The sequence below is a fragment of the Pelodiscus sinensis genome, chromosome 1 (assembly GCF_052426305.1).
Source record: "Pelodiscus sinensis isolate ZL-2025 chromosome 1, ASM5242630v1, whole genome shotgun sequence".
NCBI classification, from domain to species: Eukaryota; Metazoa; Chordata; order Testudines; family Trionychidae; genus Pelodiscus; species Pelodiscus sinensis.
Genome location: NC_143052.1, coordinates 115,719,429 through 115,737,297, shown reverse-complemented (window position 1 = coordinate 115,737,297; position 17,869 = coordinate 115,719,429). Strand labels below are relative to the sequence as shown.

At 39.3% G+C, this 17,869-nt stretch overlaps 1 protein-coding gene across 1 annotated transcript in view; it reads right to left on the bottom strand.

Moving 5' to 3' along the window:
• The window catches only part of PIK3C2G (phosphatidylinositol-4-phosphate 3-kinase catalytic subunit type 2 gamma), a 296,240-nt gene that overhangs the window by 248,179 nt on the left and 30,192 nt on the right, over positions 1-17,869 (bottom strand). The window contains exons 6-8 of the mRNA XM_075897746.2: positions 16,422-16,524; positions 9,414-9,484; positions 5,646-5,709 (exon numbers count right to left, since the gene is read on the bottom strand). Coding sequence (XP_075753861.2) covers positions 5,646-5,709; positions 9,414-9,484; positions 16,422-16,524 — 238 coding nt within the window. The remainder of the gene's footprint in view (positions 1-5,645; positions 5,710-9,413; positions 9,485-16,421; positions 16,525-17,869) is intronic.

Genomic DNA, 17,869 nt, shown 5'->3' with positions numbered 1-17,869 from the left:
GACTGGAGAATAGCTGGTGTAGAACCTATACTTATGCAAGGTAAAAAGTGATCTAGGCAATTACAGACTTGTTAGTCTAAACCTCAGTAGTACGTAAGGCTTTAGGACAAATTATATCACGGATGGTGAAGACCTATTTAAGCTAAAAGACTATGGCACAAGAACAAATGGATATAAACAGGCCATAAATACATTCTGGCTGGAAATTCAAAGACTGTTTCTAACCATCAGAGGGATTAGGCCTAGGGCCTAATAGGAGGTATGAGGGCAAACAACTTAAGGAGGGAACTGGACAAACTTAGGAATGTGATTGCATGATGGGGTTGCTTGTAATGGTGAGGTACTGGTCTCAGCAGTACTGGGGCTCACATCTAGTTAACATGTTTTGTTCTTAAAAGCTCAGGGCTTCAGCCAGACCCCTGCAAGGATCAGGATGAGATTCCCCTTCCCCCAGCATATTCTCATTTTTGTTGTTGTTTTATTTCCTTCCTCTGAACCTCAGGGGTGGCCCTGGCTGGGGATGGGACACTGGAAGGGAGGACAGGACCCTGAGGTGATGTGCTATCAGTCGCTCTCTCATGAGTTTGATTACTTGGTTCTTACTCACACGCTATGGATCAAATTGATCATTTGTGGGGTTGGAAAGGAATTTTCCACCAGATCAGACAGGCAGTGACTGTAGGGCTAGGTCTATACTGCTGGCTTTTGCTGGCAGAGACTATACTAATGAAGCACTCGTTAGCAACTTCTTGTGCTTCCTTTTTTGAGGCATAAGGATCTTGTGCAAAAGGGTGGGTTTTTTCTTTTTTCTGCACAAAACAGATCCATCTACACTGCACCAAAACCTCTTGTGCAAAAAGCCTCAGGCAGAGATATGCAAATGAAGCATGAGAAGTTGCTAATGAGCGCTTCATTGACATAGCCTAGGTGTTTTTTTGCCTTCCTCTGCAGTTTGTGCGCGCACGTCACTTGCCAGCATTTCAGGTAGCCATTTCCTTGCCATTGGAGGCTTTGGGCACTGGTGCACCTTCCTATTCACTGTTTGTGGCACACAATAATCTAGTTTCCTGGACATGTTGATTTTAGTGCCTGTGAGCTAGGTGGTGGTGTTGGAATGTGATACTCAGGTAGATGATTTGTAGTGCCCTTCTGGCCTTGAACTCTCTAGACATCTAAAAAGGGGTGTGCATAGATACTACATACTCTGTGTTGGGGGAAAGATTTAAAATAATGTCCACGGATTCTTTGTTTATTGGTACTACTGACTGTCTTAAAGACTGAAAAATGTTTCCTGGGCAATCAAAACCTCTCTGATTAAATATTCTCTGTCTCTCTGTACTGATAACATTCCTTGTAGTGAGCTACAGTGTGTTAATGTGCCGATAAAATTATTTTAGTAACTCATCTATTTCTAGGAACAGAAAAAAAAATGGTCCTTAAGGTGAACTTTTTTATTTTCAAGTTGAATGTCTGAAATTGAACAGTAATGAGAAGGTTAATATCTACCATTAATACAAACAAATAAATATATTGGGATAACTGTCTCACTGGACTAAATCCAATTACTTAATTAGAGCACAAATATATTAGGCATGCTCTCACAAAATTTTGAAAAATAAAATGAGCACACCTTTTCAAAAATAATCCTGTTTTAGGATTGTAAGGGAAAGGAAATTGATTATGCTTGGTTGTGATCTCCAATAAACTTTGGAGCTTCTTTCAGTCTTAAATTGACTCACCACTTTCTAAACGATCCCTTTATAATTATTACATTTTCCCTTCAGCCTCCCCCCAGGATCATGTCGATTCTTAAATTAAATGCTTGCAGATTTTCCTCTCTCTATATTCAGGGTACACATAACCATACTGGTGGAGCAGCTAAAATGGGACAGCATTGTCACCACTTTAACTGTGACCCAGCCAGAGGTTTAGAAGGGCTTTTTTATGGTATGGACCTGGAGAATATTACTATTTTTCTTTTTTCACATGTGGCTATAGATTAGTAACACAAAGCACTTTATCTCTACAGGCACGTGCACACACAGGAATTTTCAGAGTAACACATTATCATTACAGGCACACCAGGCTAATCCATGAACAGGGTGGTGACTTGAGCTTCCTCTGAAGGAAAAAATATCTTTTTTAACATTTTCAGAAAGTACTTTGTGCATTCCTATAAAGAAGCATGTTGGAAAGTTTTGAAGAGTGTTTGCATTTCCATGATATAATGGGCTTTTAAGTGTAAAGCAAGAATTATAATTAAGTGTGGTTTATGGACTACTAGGCGCTTCAAGGCATGGATCTTATTGCCTTAATGGACATAGATATGAAAAATATTTTAACTAAGACATGACTGATGATAGATTTTTCTCACACCATCTCTCTTCCCAGACAGACATTTAATACCTGGAGAGTCTTCCCTTTCCAAATTCAGACATATCACACTGATTTAGACTTAATGGACCGAACACAGAGAGACTCATTTTTCTACAGCTATTTTGGGAAGTTTTTGTTCTAAATGTCCTAAAATTCAGGAGGAACTAAAACCAACATAATGCAGATGTTTCAGTACATTTTATTTTACTGAAAATATTTAAATATGATAACTTTTGGAGGATATTTTGATGTTTATATTAATTTCTGTTATTAAAACGCCATCTCATTGTAGAACAACCCTTTACCAAAGGTTAAGCAAAGTTTCATTAGAGGCTAACAGGAAGTTTATTATAAATAACAAGAGATAATTCCGGTGATGATAATTTCTAACATTCAGGGCATAAATTCTGTGGAAATGCTCCATACATGTCAGGTTGAACTGCATCTTGTGTGCCAAATATTCCATACTTCTATCTTTCTCATTTTTATTTTGTAATAGCAGCAATCACTATCTAGCTTGTACATCATTTACTATAGATGAAAAATACCAAGGAATACATTTTTGCCCTGGGCCTCACCAGGGGTTCATGGATTCCATGACTGAAGTTTTTTAAAAAATGCCTGTGACTTATGGGATTTGAAGATATGAATAATTCCCACTGATTTAAATTATATTTTGCACTGTGAGCATGGGGACCCTGGATAGTACTTTTAAATGTTCTTAAATTGCTTAACTGGTGTGTATTACAAATACACTCACAGATTCAAACAGTGAATCATGACTCCTGGATTTCTTTTGTTTCTCTGGCTGTGTCTAGACTGGCCAGGTTTTCTGGAAAATCAGCCGCTTTTCCGGAAAAACTTGCCAGCTGTCTATACTGGCCGCTTGAATTTCCGCAAAAACACTGACTTCCTACTGTAAGAAATCAGTGCTTTTTGCAAAAATACTATGCTGCTCCCGTTCGGGCAAAAGTCCCTTTTGCGCAAAGCTTTTGCGCAAAAGGGCCAGTGTAGACAGCTGAGATTTGTTTTGTGCAAAAAAAAGCCCCGATCGCAAAAATGGCGATCGGGGCTTTTTTTTTTTTGCATAAAACCGCATCTAGATTGGCCATGGACGCTTTTCCGCAAAAAGTGCTTTTGCGGAAAAGTGTCTGTGCCAATCTAGACATTCTTTTCCGAAAATGCTTTTAACGGAACACTTTTCCGTTAAAAGCATTTCCAGAAAATCATGCCAGTCTAGACGTAGCCTCTGTGTGTAATTTTTCAGAACAATGACAATTAATTCTAACAATAACAAGAACAATAATAATGTTTTGTGCAATGAAAGTTTCACACACACACACACACACACACACACACACACCCACACACACACACACACACACACACACACACACACACACACACACTAGTCCTTGTCTGTGTACAATAGAATTACCACTGGTCAGAAAACTGGTGCAGTACAATGAAGAATAAAGACAATACCATAGTATTTTCAGGAAAGGATTCTGAACTCAATGAAGCACAAACTTAGGCCCAGATCCTGAGGTAAACTCTATGGTCACAGTAACACTATGAAAAACAGGTGTATTTTTAAAATCTATTAACTAACTTATGCCCAAAATTTAACTATCATGATATTACACTAGTGAAAATATTGTGAAAAACTGAAATCTGGGGATGAGGATTAACATCCTAACACAGAATGGAGATTTTTGGTTATGGTTTTATTTTTCCATTTTTTTATTTTGCAAGAGAATTCTTTACTTTCACACAACTAGTTAAACTCTACTGCATCAAACTAAAATAACTTCAAGCTGCTGCAGGAGTATATTCTGTGATCTACCAAGGTCTTGTGCTTTCTTTCCATTCCCCCGTTATAAATGGAAGAAAAACTAGTTTAAATAAAAGTAAGACGAGTCTGCACCACCTTCTGAAATGCAGCGCAACCTATTATTTGTATTCTTCCGTTCTCTCTCTGATTGTCTGTAATTTAAACATGCATCTTCAATTTGGGGTCAGAGTCTGCCCACAGCTGGGAATCAAAGGAACAAAAGCTTTTCTGGTGGCATTTTGAGACCAACTGTTTAAACCTGATTCCGCAAACTTTTAAGGTTCATGCCTGATTTTATTCATGCTAGTCCTGCTTCAATTAGTGTTGATCAAAATGCCTGGCTGAAAAGGGACCCTGGTGGCTCCAGTCAGCACTGCTGACCAGGCTGTTAGAAATGTGGTTGGTGGTGTAACGAGACTAAGTTAGGGCCTCTTCCTCGCTTGGCTTCTTACAATTCCCGGAAATGACCGGCATGTCCTTGTGGCCCCCACATTCAGGGCTAATGGAAAGGCACTGCACACTGTCCCTGCTGGACCCAATGGTTCAAATTCCCATTGGCTGGGGGCAGTGCCTACGGGGACGAGTAGTACACACTGTACTGAGCTTTCTGGCCGTGCCTTCACCTTGCTGCTTCTGGGTGTCACCTGAGGTACATGCCACCTGGCTGGAGTCCCCACCCTGAACTCTCTACCACAGGCCAGAGTCCCCTCCTTCGCATTAAATCCCTCCAAGACCTCGCACTCCCACCTGCACCGCAACCCCATGCCCAATATCAGAACCCCCACACTCACCAAAACACCCTTCCAGAGCCTGCATCTACTCATCCTCCCACACCCAATCTCCTGCCCCAATCCTGAGACCCTTCCCATAGTCCAGCCTGGAGGCCCCTCCTATAGTGCAAATCCCTCCAGTTGGATCCCTCAACTCTGTGCTGCACCCCAGATCCCTGCTCCTGCCTAATGAAAGTGAGAAAGAGGCTGGGAGAGACAAAAGACAGAGGGACAGGGGCAGGAATGAGTCAGCTTCAGAGAAGAGATGGGGCAAGGAGAAGGGAAAGGGCATCAGTGTTTAGTTTTATGCCATTAGAAAAGTTGGCAACCCTAATGTACATGTTTAAGTGTTTCCAGAATTGTGGGAGGGGTATCATTCAGCTAAACCAGAGCCAAATATTTGGGTGTTAACTCAAATTAGCCTCAGATCCTTTTGTTCCCCAAACCTAGAGAATAGTTACCTTGAATGTTTTAATTGTGTAGCATTTGTCACAATTTAGATGTCATTAATTTTACTTAAAAATTTCCACACCTTTCCAACACAGGTTAAACAGCTTTTAGGAAGAGTCCTCTTTAATTCAATTTGAGGCAAATTAATCTAATAATTAGAGACTTTTCACAGGTAAGTCAATGTTTTTCTGGCAAAGACGACTGAGAACAAATACCTCATTTTGTAATAGATATTCCACTTGACCTGCATATTTCATAATAAATGTAACAAGGTTCTTCCTGGAAATAAACAAAAAACAAAAAACACAACCAACATTCAGTTAATGGAAGTCAGAAAAAGAAAGTGGGCATTATTTTTACTTTACACTATGAATCAGGAATAACTTCACTGGCCACGGTGATTTTACAGTGATTGGTGTAGACAGGAATTCAGAATCAAGACAAGAGCTTATATAAATTTCAAAGAATTCTAGGCCTGATTCTTCACCACCATTAATTTGTCCCTGTGCAAAGTATGTTTAAAATGCTACCATTCAAATCTGGTGATATTTTATACCTACTTTTTACAAATGTAAGTCCCCAGTTCAGCAAACCACTTAAGCACATGCTTAGGTTTATGAAGTTGCTTAAGTCTCATTGACTTTGTGTGTTTAAAAGTTAAGTGTGTGCTTAAATATTTTTTTGAGCAGAGACGGACTTAAAGTTTTTAAGCAAACACTTAACTTTTAAACATATAAAGTCAAGGGGTATGTTTTACAGCTTAGGGGTATGTCTACACTGCACGCTTATTTTGAAATAAGTTATTTTGGAATAGCTTATTTTGAAATAGCACCTCCACCCTACAGAGAGGCCTCAAAATTAGTCCAAGGCAGGCTTCCCTAATGTAGATGTGCGATCTCGATTTAGAGCCCCAGGAAGCACTGGGGAGGAATAACTTAGAAAGGCCCTGGTGAGGGTCTATTTCAAAAAAGCAGCAGTGGAGCGTCTACACACGCCTTATTTCGAAATAGCTATTTCGAAATAGCTATTTCCGAATAGGCATTATTCCTCGTAGAATGAAGTTTACAGGTTATGGAATAAACTATTATTTCAAAATCATTTTGAAATAACGGAAGGGCTGTGTAGATGCTCACACTGTTATTTCAAAATAACACTAGTTATATCAAAATAACAGTGCAGTGTAGATGCCCCTTATGTCACAAAATAGGTAGAAATCTATGAATGATCAAGCCCTGTGTCTGCAAAACAATCGGCAATAGTTCTCAATTTACTGTAAACCAGATCACCAGTGTAGAAAAGTACATTTAAAAAAAAAGAGATACTGTTGAAATAATAAATTTGAAAAATACTTGAACGGTTTTGCAACATAAAGCAGTGAAATGTGAGGACCACTCTCCCTCCAATGTTGATTTCCACTCAAACCTGTACATGACCTTACAATCAATTAATTTTTTAATTACCTGACAACTGAACATCTTGTGGAGTACTGCCAGGTTTACTTTCCAATAGGCCATTAATTAATAGACTTCTAAAATGTATCCAACTACACCCATCAGGTTAGCCAGCATGTTGTTGCATTTAAGGGCATTTTGATGTTGAGGAAGATGGGCCAGAATTAGCCTTTTTGTAAGTGAATACAACTCCATCAATGTCCAGGTACTCACATAAAGTTTGAATTTAACTCCAGGTGTTTATTATAGTGAGGGATGGAAGTACAGCAACCACCAGTGGATATACTGATTTATTTCATTAGCTATCCACGTGTCTATAAGAGCAATTTGCTCATTTGCCCATTTTCTTCAGTTTATCCGAGGCCAACTGATAAACAGCTAAAGAAGTCATTTGTTCATTATTCTTCATGGGAGCTAGGGAGAGGGTGCCCATCTTAATCAATTTGGCTGCCTGGACAAAGACATTGTTTCATTCTGCCATATCATGACACAAATATCACAATGTGGCATTTCATTATGATGGGGCTGCGCACAGAGAAATTGCTATTAAGAAGAGCAAAGGAGGGCATCTTAGAAATAATTCACACTATAAGACAAGTCTGCCCGGCTGAGTTGCACACACTTTGTAAGCAGTCAGCATCATTCATATATCCCTTTGTCGAGACCAAAAACTTCGTATCACAAGAAAAGGAGTTATCATCACTGGAATGTCTCAACAAATCATTTTTTCCCCATCAAAAAAGTATACATGTGTCACAATGGAAACATTTTGTAAACTGGAATTTTTGTTTTCCATCCCACCCTAGTCATGACAGCATAACATGTGAAAAGCAGTAGACATACTGATTTAGCAAAAATGTGTAGCCCACATGTCACATATGTCAAGGATGGAAATTCTGAGAATGCTTATAAGAAATTAAATAAAACATCCCATATACTTCAATGTGCCCTTGAGCAATTCACCTCACCTCTCTCTGCCTCATTTTCCCATCTGTAAAATGGGACGTATGGAATTTATCTTTCCATATAAAACACTTTGGCTAGGTCTACACTACAAGTTTTATGCGCAAAACCAACTGGTTTTGCACAAAAACGGGCGGAGCATCCATACCTTACGCACGTTTTTGCACAAGAAAATTGACAGAACAGAGGGCTTTTTCTGGCATAGTTATTCTTCTCCCCGTGAGGAATAACTCCTTTTTGCACTACAGCTCTTACACAAAAAGGCTGGTTTGGATGCTCTGGAAGGGTTTTTGCACAAGAAATCCCTAGAGGCAAAAGCACAGGTGCTATAATGGCCATTTGCAGAATGGCCATCAGAGCTTTCTTGCGTAAGAGTGTCCATGCAATGTGGATGCTCTCTTGTGCAAAAGCACATCGCTTTTGCGATGCGCTTTGAGGTCTGGACACGCTTTTGTGCAATAAGTTTTTGCACAAGAACTATTCTGCAAAAGGCTTCTTGCACAAAAACCCTGCAGTGTAGACGAAGCCTTTGAGATCTGTGGATGAAACACACTACAGGAGTTAAATATTGTTATATAAACAGTTAAATATTCCTCACTCCTTCAGAGGGAGCACAGTGAAAGTTGAGGAAGAGATCTGTTGCTGCTGGGTGTCCTTGACACATTAGCCCTAGCACTATATCGAACCATGTTGTAACTCTGCTTGTTAAAATTGTACCTCAATACAAAGAGTGTGTTATGAAGAGTGAAGCCATTATCCCTGTATGTATATACATATTTGGCTCTGAAAATTCTGTCTTTATGAACAGAAGCATGAGAAAATTACAACTTCTTCAATTCAGGAAACTTGCAGGGAGGAGAGGCGGGGGAATTTTTTTTCCACCAAAACTGTAATATTTTTAAGTTCTCTTTTTCATAGAGAGACTTTTAAGATCTAAACACTGCTATAAATGCTGTATGATAATGGCTTTTATCTACTTAATGTTATTCTCATAGATTTATAGTGAAATCCTGTTTTAACAAGACTAATTATAACAGGGTTTAACTCAACGTGCTTGTAAAATAAATGCTAGAGATGGAAGAGAGCCACGGGAACATGGTGTGTGTGTGTGCGTGTGCAGAAGGGAAGGGGGACTATCAAAGGTACAGGCAGGGGGCATGTGTGGGAACCCCATGTAGAAAATAAAATGTTGGCATGGATCTAGGGGGACAGTGTGCCTCCCAAGTGCTGACATGAGTCACTTGTGCAGGGAGCACTATAGCCAGCTATACTGAAACTAGCCCAGTAGCCCGTCATAAGCACCTTCATCAGCATCATGATCACTAACACGGTGATACAAGATTGGCTCAGTGCTGACTCACTATCAGAAGAGGTATTTATTGAAAGGCCAGCAATGATTCATGCTGCATCTTATGTTATTTTTGTGGTTCTCCCATCCATGCACAAACTAAAGCCTGGCTCTGCTTAGCTTATAAGTGCAGATGAAATCACGGTCCCAGGACATCTAGATGTTGACAAGTTAATATACACAGTTATTATGTGCAACACCACAACTACTAACATTCTTACCTAGACACTTTCCAAATACATGCATGTTGTAGCAGCTGATTCACACTGAACTGACTTTGATCATCTTCATGCTGTAGAAAAAGAAACACATAAAGAATTACATTATTGGTGGCATGAAGTATCTAAGTGGTATAAATTTGTTTGATGCTTCATAATATTCTTTTATTGTTTTTGGCCCTGATCAAAGATTGATAAAAACCTTTTTCTCCTTGCTTGCATTTTCTTGAGCCCTTCGATAAACTTTCAAAGCTGGTCACACCACCAGCTTCACTTTGGAAAGCAAGAAGCTTTTCTTGAGTAAAATCCTTATCATTTTGGAGATTTTTCAAATAAAGACTTGGTTGCAAGTGGAAAAGGGCTGATGCTAGAGCATTCCAATCCAGGCCTGGATTTGGGGAAGAGTTTTGGTCAGGGTTATGGTTTCTTTCATTAGGAAAAAACTAGGAGCCACTGGAAAAATTCCTAGCTAGTCTTAGATTTCAAGCACACTCAAACTTCAAGATATTTCAATCTCAGATTGTGTTTGCTCCCAGTCTTTCACTTTCAATTTATAGTCTGGGTTTTCCAGGTTCCTGCTTTTTTGATAGTTGAGGATGGGGCAGGGATTTTTTTCTCTAGCAGTATAGGAAGAAAACATTCTCTCAGAAATCCACACCTGCATGCTACACAGAGTAGAAGACTCTTTGTCCCTTTCAATTTGCATCTTCTTCCTTTTAAGGAGTACATTTGGGATAAGAGTCATATGAGTGACAGTGGGAAGGGAACCATATTTACTGATAAACAGCATCAAAATCCACCATACTTTTTCAGCTTTCCTGCCTTCCTTTGATGCTTGAATTTTTGACCACCTCCTTTCATTCAAGGTAGTTCTCAGCATGCAGCTGGCAAGCAACATAGGCAGCTCTGACGAACTGCTGAGTCCAGATCTCTGCTGATTATAGGACCACAAAGTATCCTGTGAAATAACTGTTGCTCTCCAGAGCCCCACAATGAAAATCAGGAAGCAAGTTAACTGAAACATCATCATGTCTTTGCATTAAGTGAGAATACAAAGGAAACAAAACTAAGAGTGAAGAAACCTGACACCCAGTGCTTTAATGACTCCCTAAACCACACAAAACAGCCATCATTGGCAAGCATAGCCAAGCAGTCATGACACTGGAGCAGTCACTTGATAAGAGTGGGGAGATAGGATATCTGACAGAATTGTGAGGAAGGAATGCGTAAGTCCCTCCCAAAACCTTTATTGTTACTGTAACAATGCTTAAATGCTCCCTCCCACAAACCAGCCTGATACAGAGCAGTTTACATGAAACAAAAACATTGCTCATAGAATTCCAGCAATTCAGCAAAGAGATTCCTAGTGTCTCATGACACACAGGATTCTGGGATATTACCCATGAAATTTCACAATAAATAGTGTGTACACACATGTAATCCTGTGTCCAGTGTATACCCGTGCCTAGCAAACATGTGTGGCAAGGGGTACATGCTCTAGCAGTACGGGCATGTATAAATTTGTACAGTCCTAAATGTAGACAGATATAGAGAGTGTATATGGGCCCACTTAACTTCTTCTAACTGAGCTCATAAATATGGTAAATTTATAGTCAGGGCAGCCTTAGCATGGGCACATCATTCAATTGCACCTACAAAAATAATAAAAACAAGGAGCTAAGCCAAGAATCACTGCAACCTTCTGTGCCAGATTGCACCTACTCATTCAAATGTGGCCAAGCCACCCCTACATCATGGGCCCAGTCCTGTGATGTGTACAGTACTCCAAGTATTGCCAATACCAGGGATTACAAAAATAATGAGTCAGGCACTCAAAAAAATCTCGAAAGGCTTTAAAATTAGATTTTAAAGTGAGTTTATTTGAGGTTGGTTATTTTTTATTGGCCTTTTGAATTTTGAGTCTGTGTGTGTCAATCATATACTCAGGCTTTTCTCAAAAACCATGAAGGTTAGACCCTTTGTTTTGTTTACAAAAAAAAAACCATGAATTGAGATTCTCAGATAAAGACTCCTCTCCTGGAGTCCAGAGTTTGAGAACACTAAAGCTGCAAATTTTGGAAGTCTTACACTAATATGTTGAGAGTTGACCAACATTGCTTCATATCCTTGATTTCAATGGGATAGGAGTAGAACCCTACCAAATTCACGGCCATGAAATGCGTAACACGGATTGTGAAATCTGGTCTTTTGGCTACTTTTATTCTATACTATATAAAGAGAGGCCAGTGTTTGAGTCCTGGCCTGAGAAGCAGTTACAGAGGATTGCAAGGTTATTTTAGGGGGGTTGCAGTATTACTTCCCTTACATCTACACCTTCTGAGCTGGGTGGCCAGAGTAGCATCTTTTGGCCAGGCATCCAGCCCTAAAGATGGCACCCTGCCCATAGCAGAGCAGAAGTAAGGGCAGCATTACCATACCATGCCTTCCTTTCTTCTGTGCTGGTGCTGGCCGCTCCTTCAGAGTTGGGCTCCCAGCTGGTATCTGTTGCTTTCAATTTGCCCAGCTCTGAATGCACAGCAGCCACCAACAGCAGATCAGAAGTAAGGTTAGTAGTACCACAGCTTCCCCTTGCAGCAACCCCCCCCCCCCCAACTCCTTTTTGGGTCAGAAGCCCTACAATCACAACACTATAGAATTCCATATTTAAATTATCATATTTATGAGATTTATGATTTTTAAAATCTGATATTCATGAAATTGACTATCAATTTGGTAAGGCCTTAGATATGAGGGCACTTAGTATGTGTGAGGAAGGGCACAGATCACCATAGGACGGGGTCTAAACAGAGAAAGCTTAATGGCTTCATACAGTACAGCCTGTGTCTGTTTAATTATAGCTTCCTCCGGGACTGTTACTCTGGTTAACATTACTGCCTTTTGGCAGAACCCTTTTCTTTTCTTAAGTGCGTCCACTGTTGCGAGTATTCCCCAGGGATGGTAGGAGACCTTTGGTTCAATGACTTATGCTAGCTCTATAGCTGTTAATGTTCTCAGCTCCTATTAGTAACTGAGGCCTGGAGAGCTCGCATCCATATCAGTTATCATCAAGGGCTAATTAATAATTTACCTGAATGTATCGTAAAACTCACCATCCCTGGTGAATCTCTACTGTACACTATTGATAGTTTATGAATTCTTTGAGACAACAAATGTTTTCTAACATCATGAGCACTGCTCTTTTGCTTTCCAAGACTGTTATTAACCGCTTGAAATATCAAAGTTTAAGGATTACTTTTGTTCGTTAGCGATAATTTTACCAGGTAGTTGTAACTATGTCTGAGGTGGTAAATGCCAAGAGCTTCACTGACTCTGCTCTTGGCCTACATAGTGCATTGCAGTATATTAAGCCTAATTTAGACCTGTCAAACTAGAACAGTAAAGGAGAAGGCTTTGTGCATATTAATGAGACATAGATTTTAGCTCTGCAGCAAAATGAGGGATGATTCAACATTAGAAAAGGCTTCCATATCATTGTATCATTAAGACTTTCTTAAACATGCAATAATTATTTTACAAAACAAAAAAATAAATCTCTCATAATAAAACTGGCATAAATGACTTCATTTCCTCTCAATTTTGGGGTATTTTTATTGTAAATACACAGGCATTAACATAGCACTTCTACTACAGTGTTATCAGCATTAATACTGGTACAGTCCACATAAGCAAGAATCATCTCCGCGGTTGGTAGCATTTTCCCCCAAACCAATCTATAGCAGGTGAGCATTCACTGTGGTTCGTACCCCCACATGTAGATGCTAGGTCAAGGGTGGGCAATAAGACTGCAGCAGTTCACCAGGGTTAGCCACTACTGTATTTACCTGCGCCATCGCAAGTATGAGCACTTCCAACTCCTGTTGGCTGCAGATTGCCATTTCCAGCCAATGGGAACTGCGGGAAGCAGTGTGGACTGGGGTACTGCTTCCTGCAGCTCCCATTAGCTGAGAATGGTAATCCATGGCTGACAGGCTCCGCATCTACACAAACCTATGGAGACACAGGTAAATATAGTTGCCCCCTACTGTGCTAGGTACAATGGCTTGCAGAGAGGCAATAGCAGGTGTGGGCTGAACACTTTTCAGAGAGGAACTCTGAAGGCAGCCAAACTTGTGGTGTAGTCTTGGACTAGATTTTGTCTTCTCTCATTCAGAGGTCTTTACATGAATAAAGCTAAACTCCAAGAAGGGGCAAGTTTTTCCACTTACTAGAGTTTATGTAGATGCATTTTGGAACCATTGCTCAAACAATAATGTTTAATATCCTAAGTTGCTAACAGTTCTCATGAAACAGAAGATCAGAGGACAAATAGCGACTATTTTACCACTACTCTAAACTAGTTTAATCATTTGTGAGGAAAATATTATACCCTCCCCAAGCACAAATATTTGACAGTCTCAAGATCTCAAAAGTGTAGAATACATGCAAATTTCCCATTGATGTCAATGTCCCATATGGGCATTGTAAATGGGCCTCAATATTTTGACATCACGACAATTAACTCAATGGGATCTATACTGCCTTTATTTGGATAACTAAAGAGAATCTGATGCTTAGAAAATTCAGGTACTAAAGCTTTTGTTCAAGCGAGTTGTGCCTGGTAAAACTCATCTCTCAAAAAAACCACACCAAAGGTCATCCATGGGCTGAAAAATGCCTATGATTTCAAGGCCTGATTTTTCCTTTTTCATTTCTTGGCTCAAGACAATTTCCTCTTTCCTTCTGAATACATCACAACAGAATACCAGCTTCCAACACCAGGAGAAAATGCATCTTTACAAAAAAGTTGCTGGTGCATTTACTAAACAATTTTAAATATTACTGTATTATTGGCCCTCTGAGGGATTGTAACATCCCTGTTTTACAAATAAACCTGTCAGATCCCATTCCCGCATTTTCACTTCTCATTATGCTAAACAAAACTTCCCATTTCCTTCTGTCTTCTGCTCTTACTTGGGATTTCGTTCGTGTGTGTGTGAGTGTGAGTGAGTGAGTGAGTGAGTGAGTGAGTGAGTGAGTGAGTGAGTGAGTGAGTGAGTGAGTGAGTGAGTGAGAGAGAGAGAGAGAATGGGAAAAGGTGGGGGGATGGTTAACTTCATTTCACTTAAATTGATTTGATAGAACTATTGTTATCCCACCCTCTTTCCATTTTTGTGAGCAAGGTGTCCTCAAACAAATTCTCTCTTGATTTTCAGATGAATCAAGGTGGAAAAGCCAGTACAATTTTCACTGGAATGGGTTGGAATTTTTAGTTAACCGTTTCATTTAAGTGATTGCTAGTTTTTAACTATGCAATAAAAAAAAATAAATCATACATGCAGTATATTTCTGAATAACTTGCATCAGATTACTCAGAACCTACACTTCCACAACTCCATGACCAGGTTATTATTTATTTCAAAGGCCAATATTTTATTACCTAATGGCTTCAAAGTGACAGACAGTTTCCGTGGCTGCATGCCACTTTCCAGGCAGCTTTACATATTTAGGGATCCCAGACCACTTTAAAAAAGTTAATTAAGTCTCAGATATTCTATGTAATAGATAAATATTGTTATAGCAAGCACACTAGATGTGCTTTTACATAGCATCTTATATTTTAGTGTGCAAGCATATTTTTAGCCTTGAAAGAGAACATCCTGTTGTTAGAGTTGTAAAGCAGATTCCTATGGGGAGCTATAGCTAGTACAAGGAATCTTGCTCTATGTTTTAGTTATTTTAAACAGAGTCAGTTCTTGAATCATGGGAGCCAGGCATTGGTGACTGGCCTGAGATCCCTGAAAGAAGAGATTGTCTGAATGCTGTTTGTGACCACCTCTGCCCCAGAACTGGCATACTGTATAGGTATAAGTAAAGCAGTTCTGTCTAATAATATATCTTGACTCATTGTCATTGATTTCTCTGACAGTAGGAAGCCAAACAAGATATCTACTATAGCACAGTAGTAGGGAGACAGTAGGCATGAGACACAGAAAGTGCGTATCTGAATCACTTCTGTACTTTATAGCACAGTTTCCTCTGCTTTTATCTGTTAAAAGGTAAAGAAGTCAAAAGAAAAGATATTTTTAAACCATATCATGTTTGGCCTCATAGCTGCTCCTCCCCCCCAAATATTGCAGCAGATGAATTACACAGAACCTGACAATTCTCATGGGGACACGTTTCAGAAATGGAAAGAAAAGAAACCATGTTTTTTATATTAGAAATTTGTTAGCTGACCCAAATTTTCACAGACTCAGGCTGGTAGTTCCAATTACCTGCTTTAAGCAGATCTCTTAGCTGAGGAGATAGGCAACCAATCTCCAGTCAAAAATCACTTAAACCATCTAGGTCTCCTTTGTAGTGTACGTTTGGTTTGGAAGGAATTCAAGGTTGTTCACAGGGAATAAAACTCACATCTAGCAGCATGAATCAGTATCATTAAAGCTCAACAATCATTTCTGGGTAGTTTAATCATAAATCTAAATGGGAATCTCTTCTGATATAAAGTGTGATAAATCTATGTCTTCAGCAGAGATATTTTCTCTCTCACACACACATATGCACATGCACACACAATCAAATACTTAGAATTTCAGTAAACAGGATCTGGATCAGATTTATCTTGTATAATTTTATATGGATTTTTACCCTTAATATGTTTCTAAATGTACAAGGACCACCCAGTGGGGAAAAATGACAAGCTAATATCATTACTATAATTCAACTCCAATAAAGTTGAATTCTTCCTACAAAGGCAACATTATATCTTCTCATGTTCAGGTATTTTTTGTTTTCAGATAGTCTTTGTGATTACCAAAAGGATAAAGTAAGCCTCATTACAGGAGAGAAGTAGAAAGTTTTAGAATAAGTTTCAAATGTAGTTCACCATTAACATATATACACTCAGGAAAGCAAACCACCGCTTTCTAGTTATCAATGCAGATGGTTACATGAAAGGATCAAATAGATTTAAACTTCCTCTGCCATATTGAAAGAAAAAAAATGACACACCGTTCGAGCCAAACTTTGCTGATAGCTGGTGCCTTTCTGTAGACGAAGCTGAATGGAGGTGGTTGCCTTGAGAAGGCTCTCGTGACTGCCCAAAGCACGATCACTGCAATTGGAAGCGGGTTGGAGGGAATGGAGAAAGAGAAAACAAAATAATAATCTAGTCACCAGCTGCTAATTTTTCTCTCACTGATAAACACATTTTCCACCACTCTCCAGCAACTCACACTAAGCATCTAATAGAAGGCTGTATTATGTGAGCACAGTATATTGAGCGTAGAAAGGTTCATGATGTTTTCACCATGATGGCCTGATTTTAAGGGCTGGATGGAAAAAGAGTAACAGAATCCTCAGTGTAGTTGATTTAAAACTTGCAAGTTCTGTAAAAGGAACAACAATGAAAAAAAGATGGAAATAAAAAAAAGATGCCCAAAGCCATACTCTCTCTCTCTAGCACCTGTTGCTATCTCTACTTAAATCTCAATTTACTATGGGTTATTAGTTAGAGCACTTAGGACATAATGAATTATTACTTATTTATATTGGTGCCTAGAAGCCCTAGCAATCAGCGAGAATCCCATTGTGCTAGGCACTGAACTATTAGAATTAAAAAATGGCCCCTGTCTGAAGATATTTGCAATCTAGGACAAGAAGCAACAGATGGATACAGATAGTGACAGGGATTATGAAGGAAAAAGTGAAACCATACTGGCCAGCGTCATAGACTGTAGACAATCTATTATTTCAGCATCTTAATATAACTAAATAGAACATACTTGATGAAAAATTGTAGCTGTATTTAATTGGTTTTAAAGGCTGTGTGGAAAAGATAATCTAGATTTACAAATCAAATAGATACATAAACATGGCGACAGACCCTCAGAAGTTCCAAAGCTGTCCTTGCGCTGCTGAGACGGAGAAGGCAAAAGTGGTTGTAAGTCAGTTTTGAGCCCACCTCTAATCATAGTGTCATCCCAGGCAGCCACAGGGTTACTCTACCTTACACGAACTGAAAGGTTCACTAGGGAATGGTCTGCCTAGAGTGTTCTAATCATCTGCTAGCAGAAGGATCCTCCAATCCTCCTGTGCTTTGTTAAAATAGTTTCCAATCCTCAGCATCATTGCTTCAGCCCTCCCCTGGGCTGTGGGTCTGTTCTGGTGTTTCTAATGTTTTGTGGAGTTAGCTTTGCTCTATTTGTTATCATTATGAAAACGTGTGAAATAATACAAAGTAATAGCCACTTAAAAGCCAGATCATACCTTTTTTTCAAATTAAAAAAAATGATAGGGGTTATTGACATTGATTTTTGCAAGGACAGATTATTGGAACAAGTTAACAAGTGCCATCCTGTGCACGTTCTGTCAGATTCATGTTACCTCTTTCAGGCATGAGAGCAAGGAAGACTGATCTATATTTATATTGCTTCTCTGCATATCAAGTTGTACCAGAG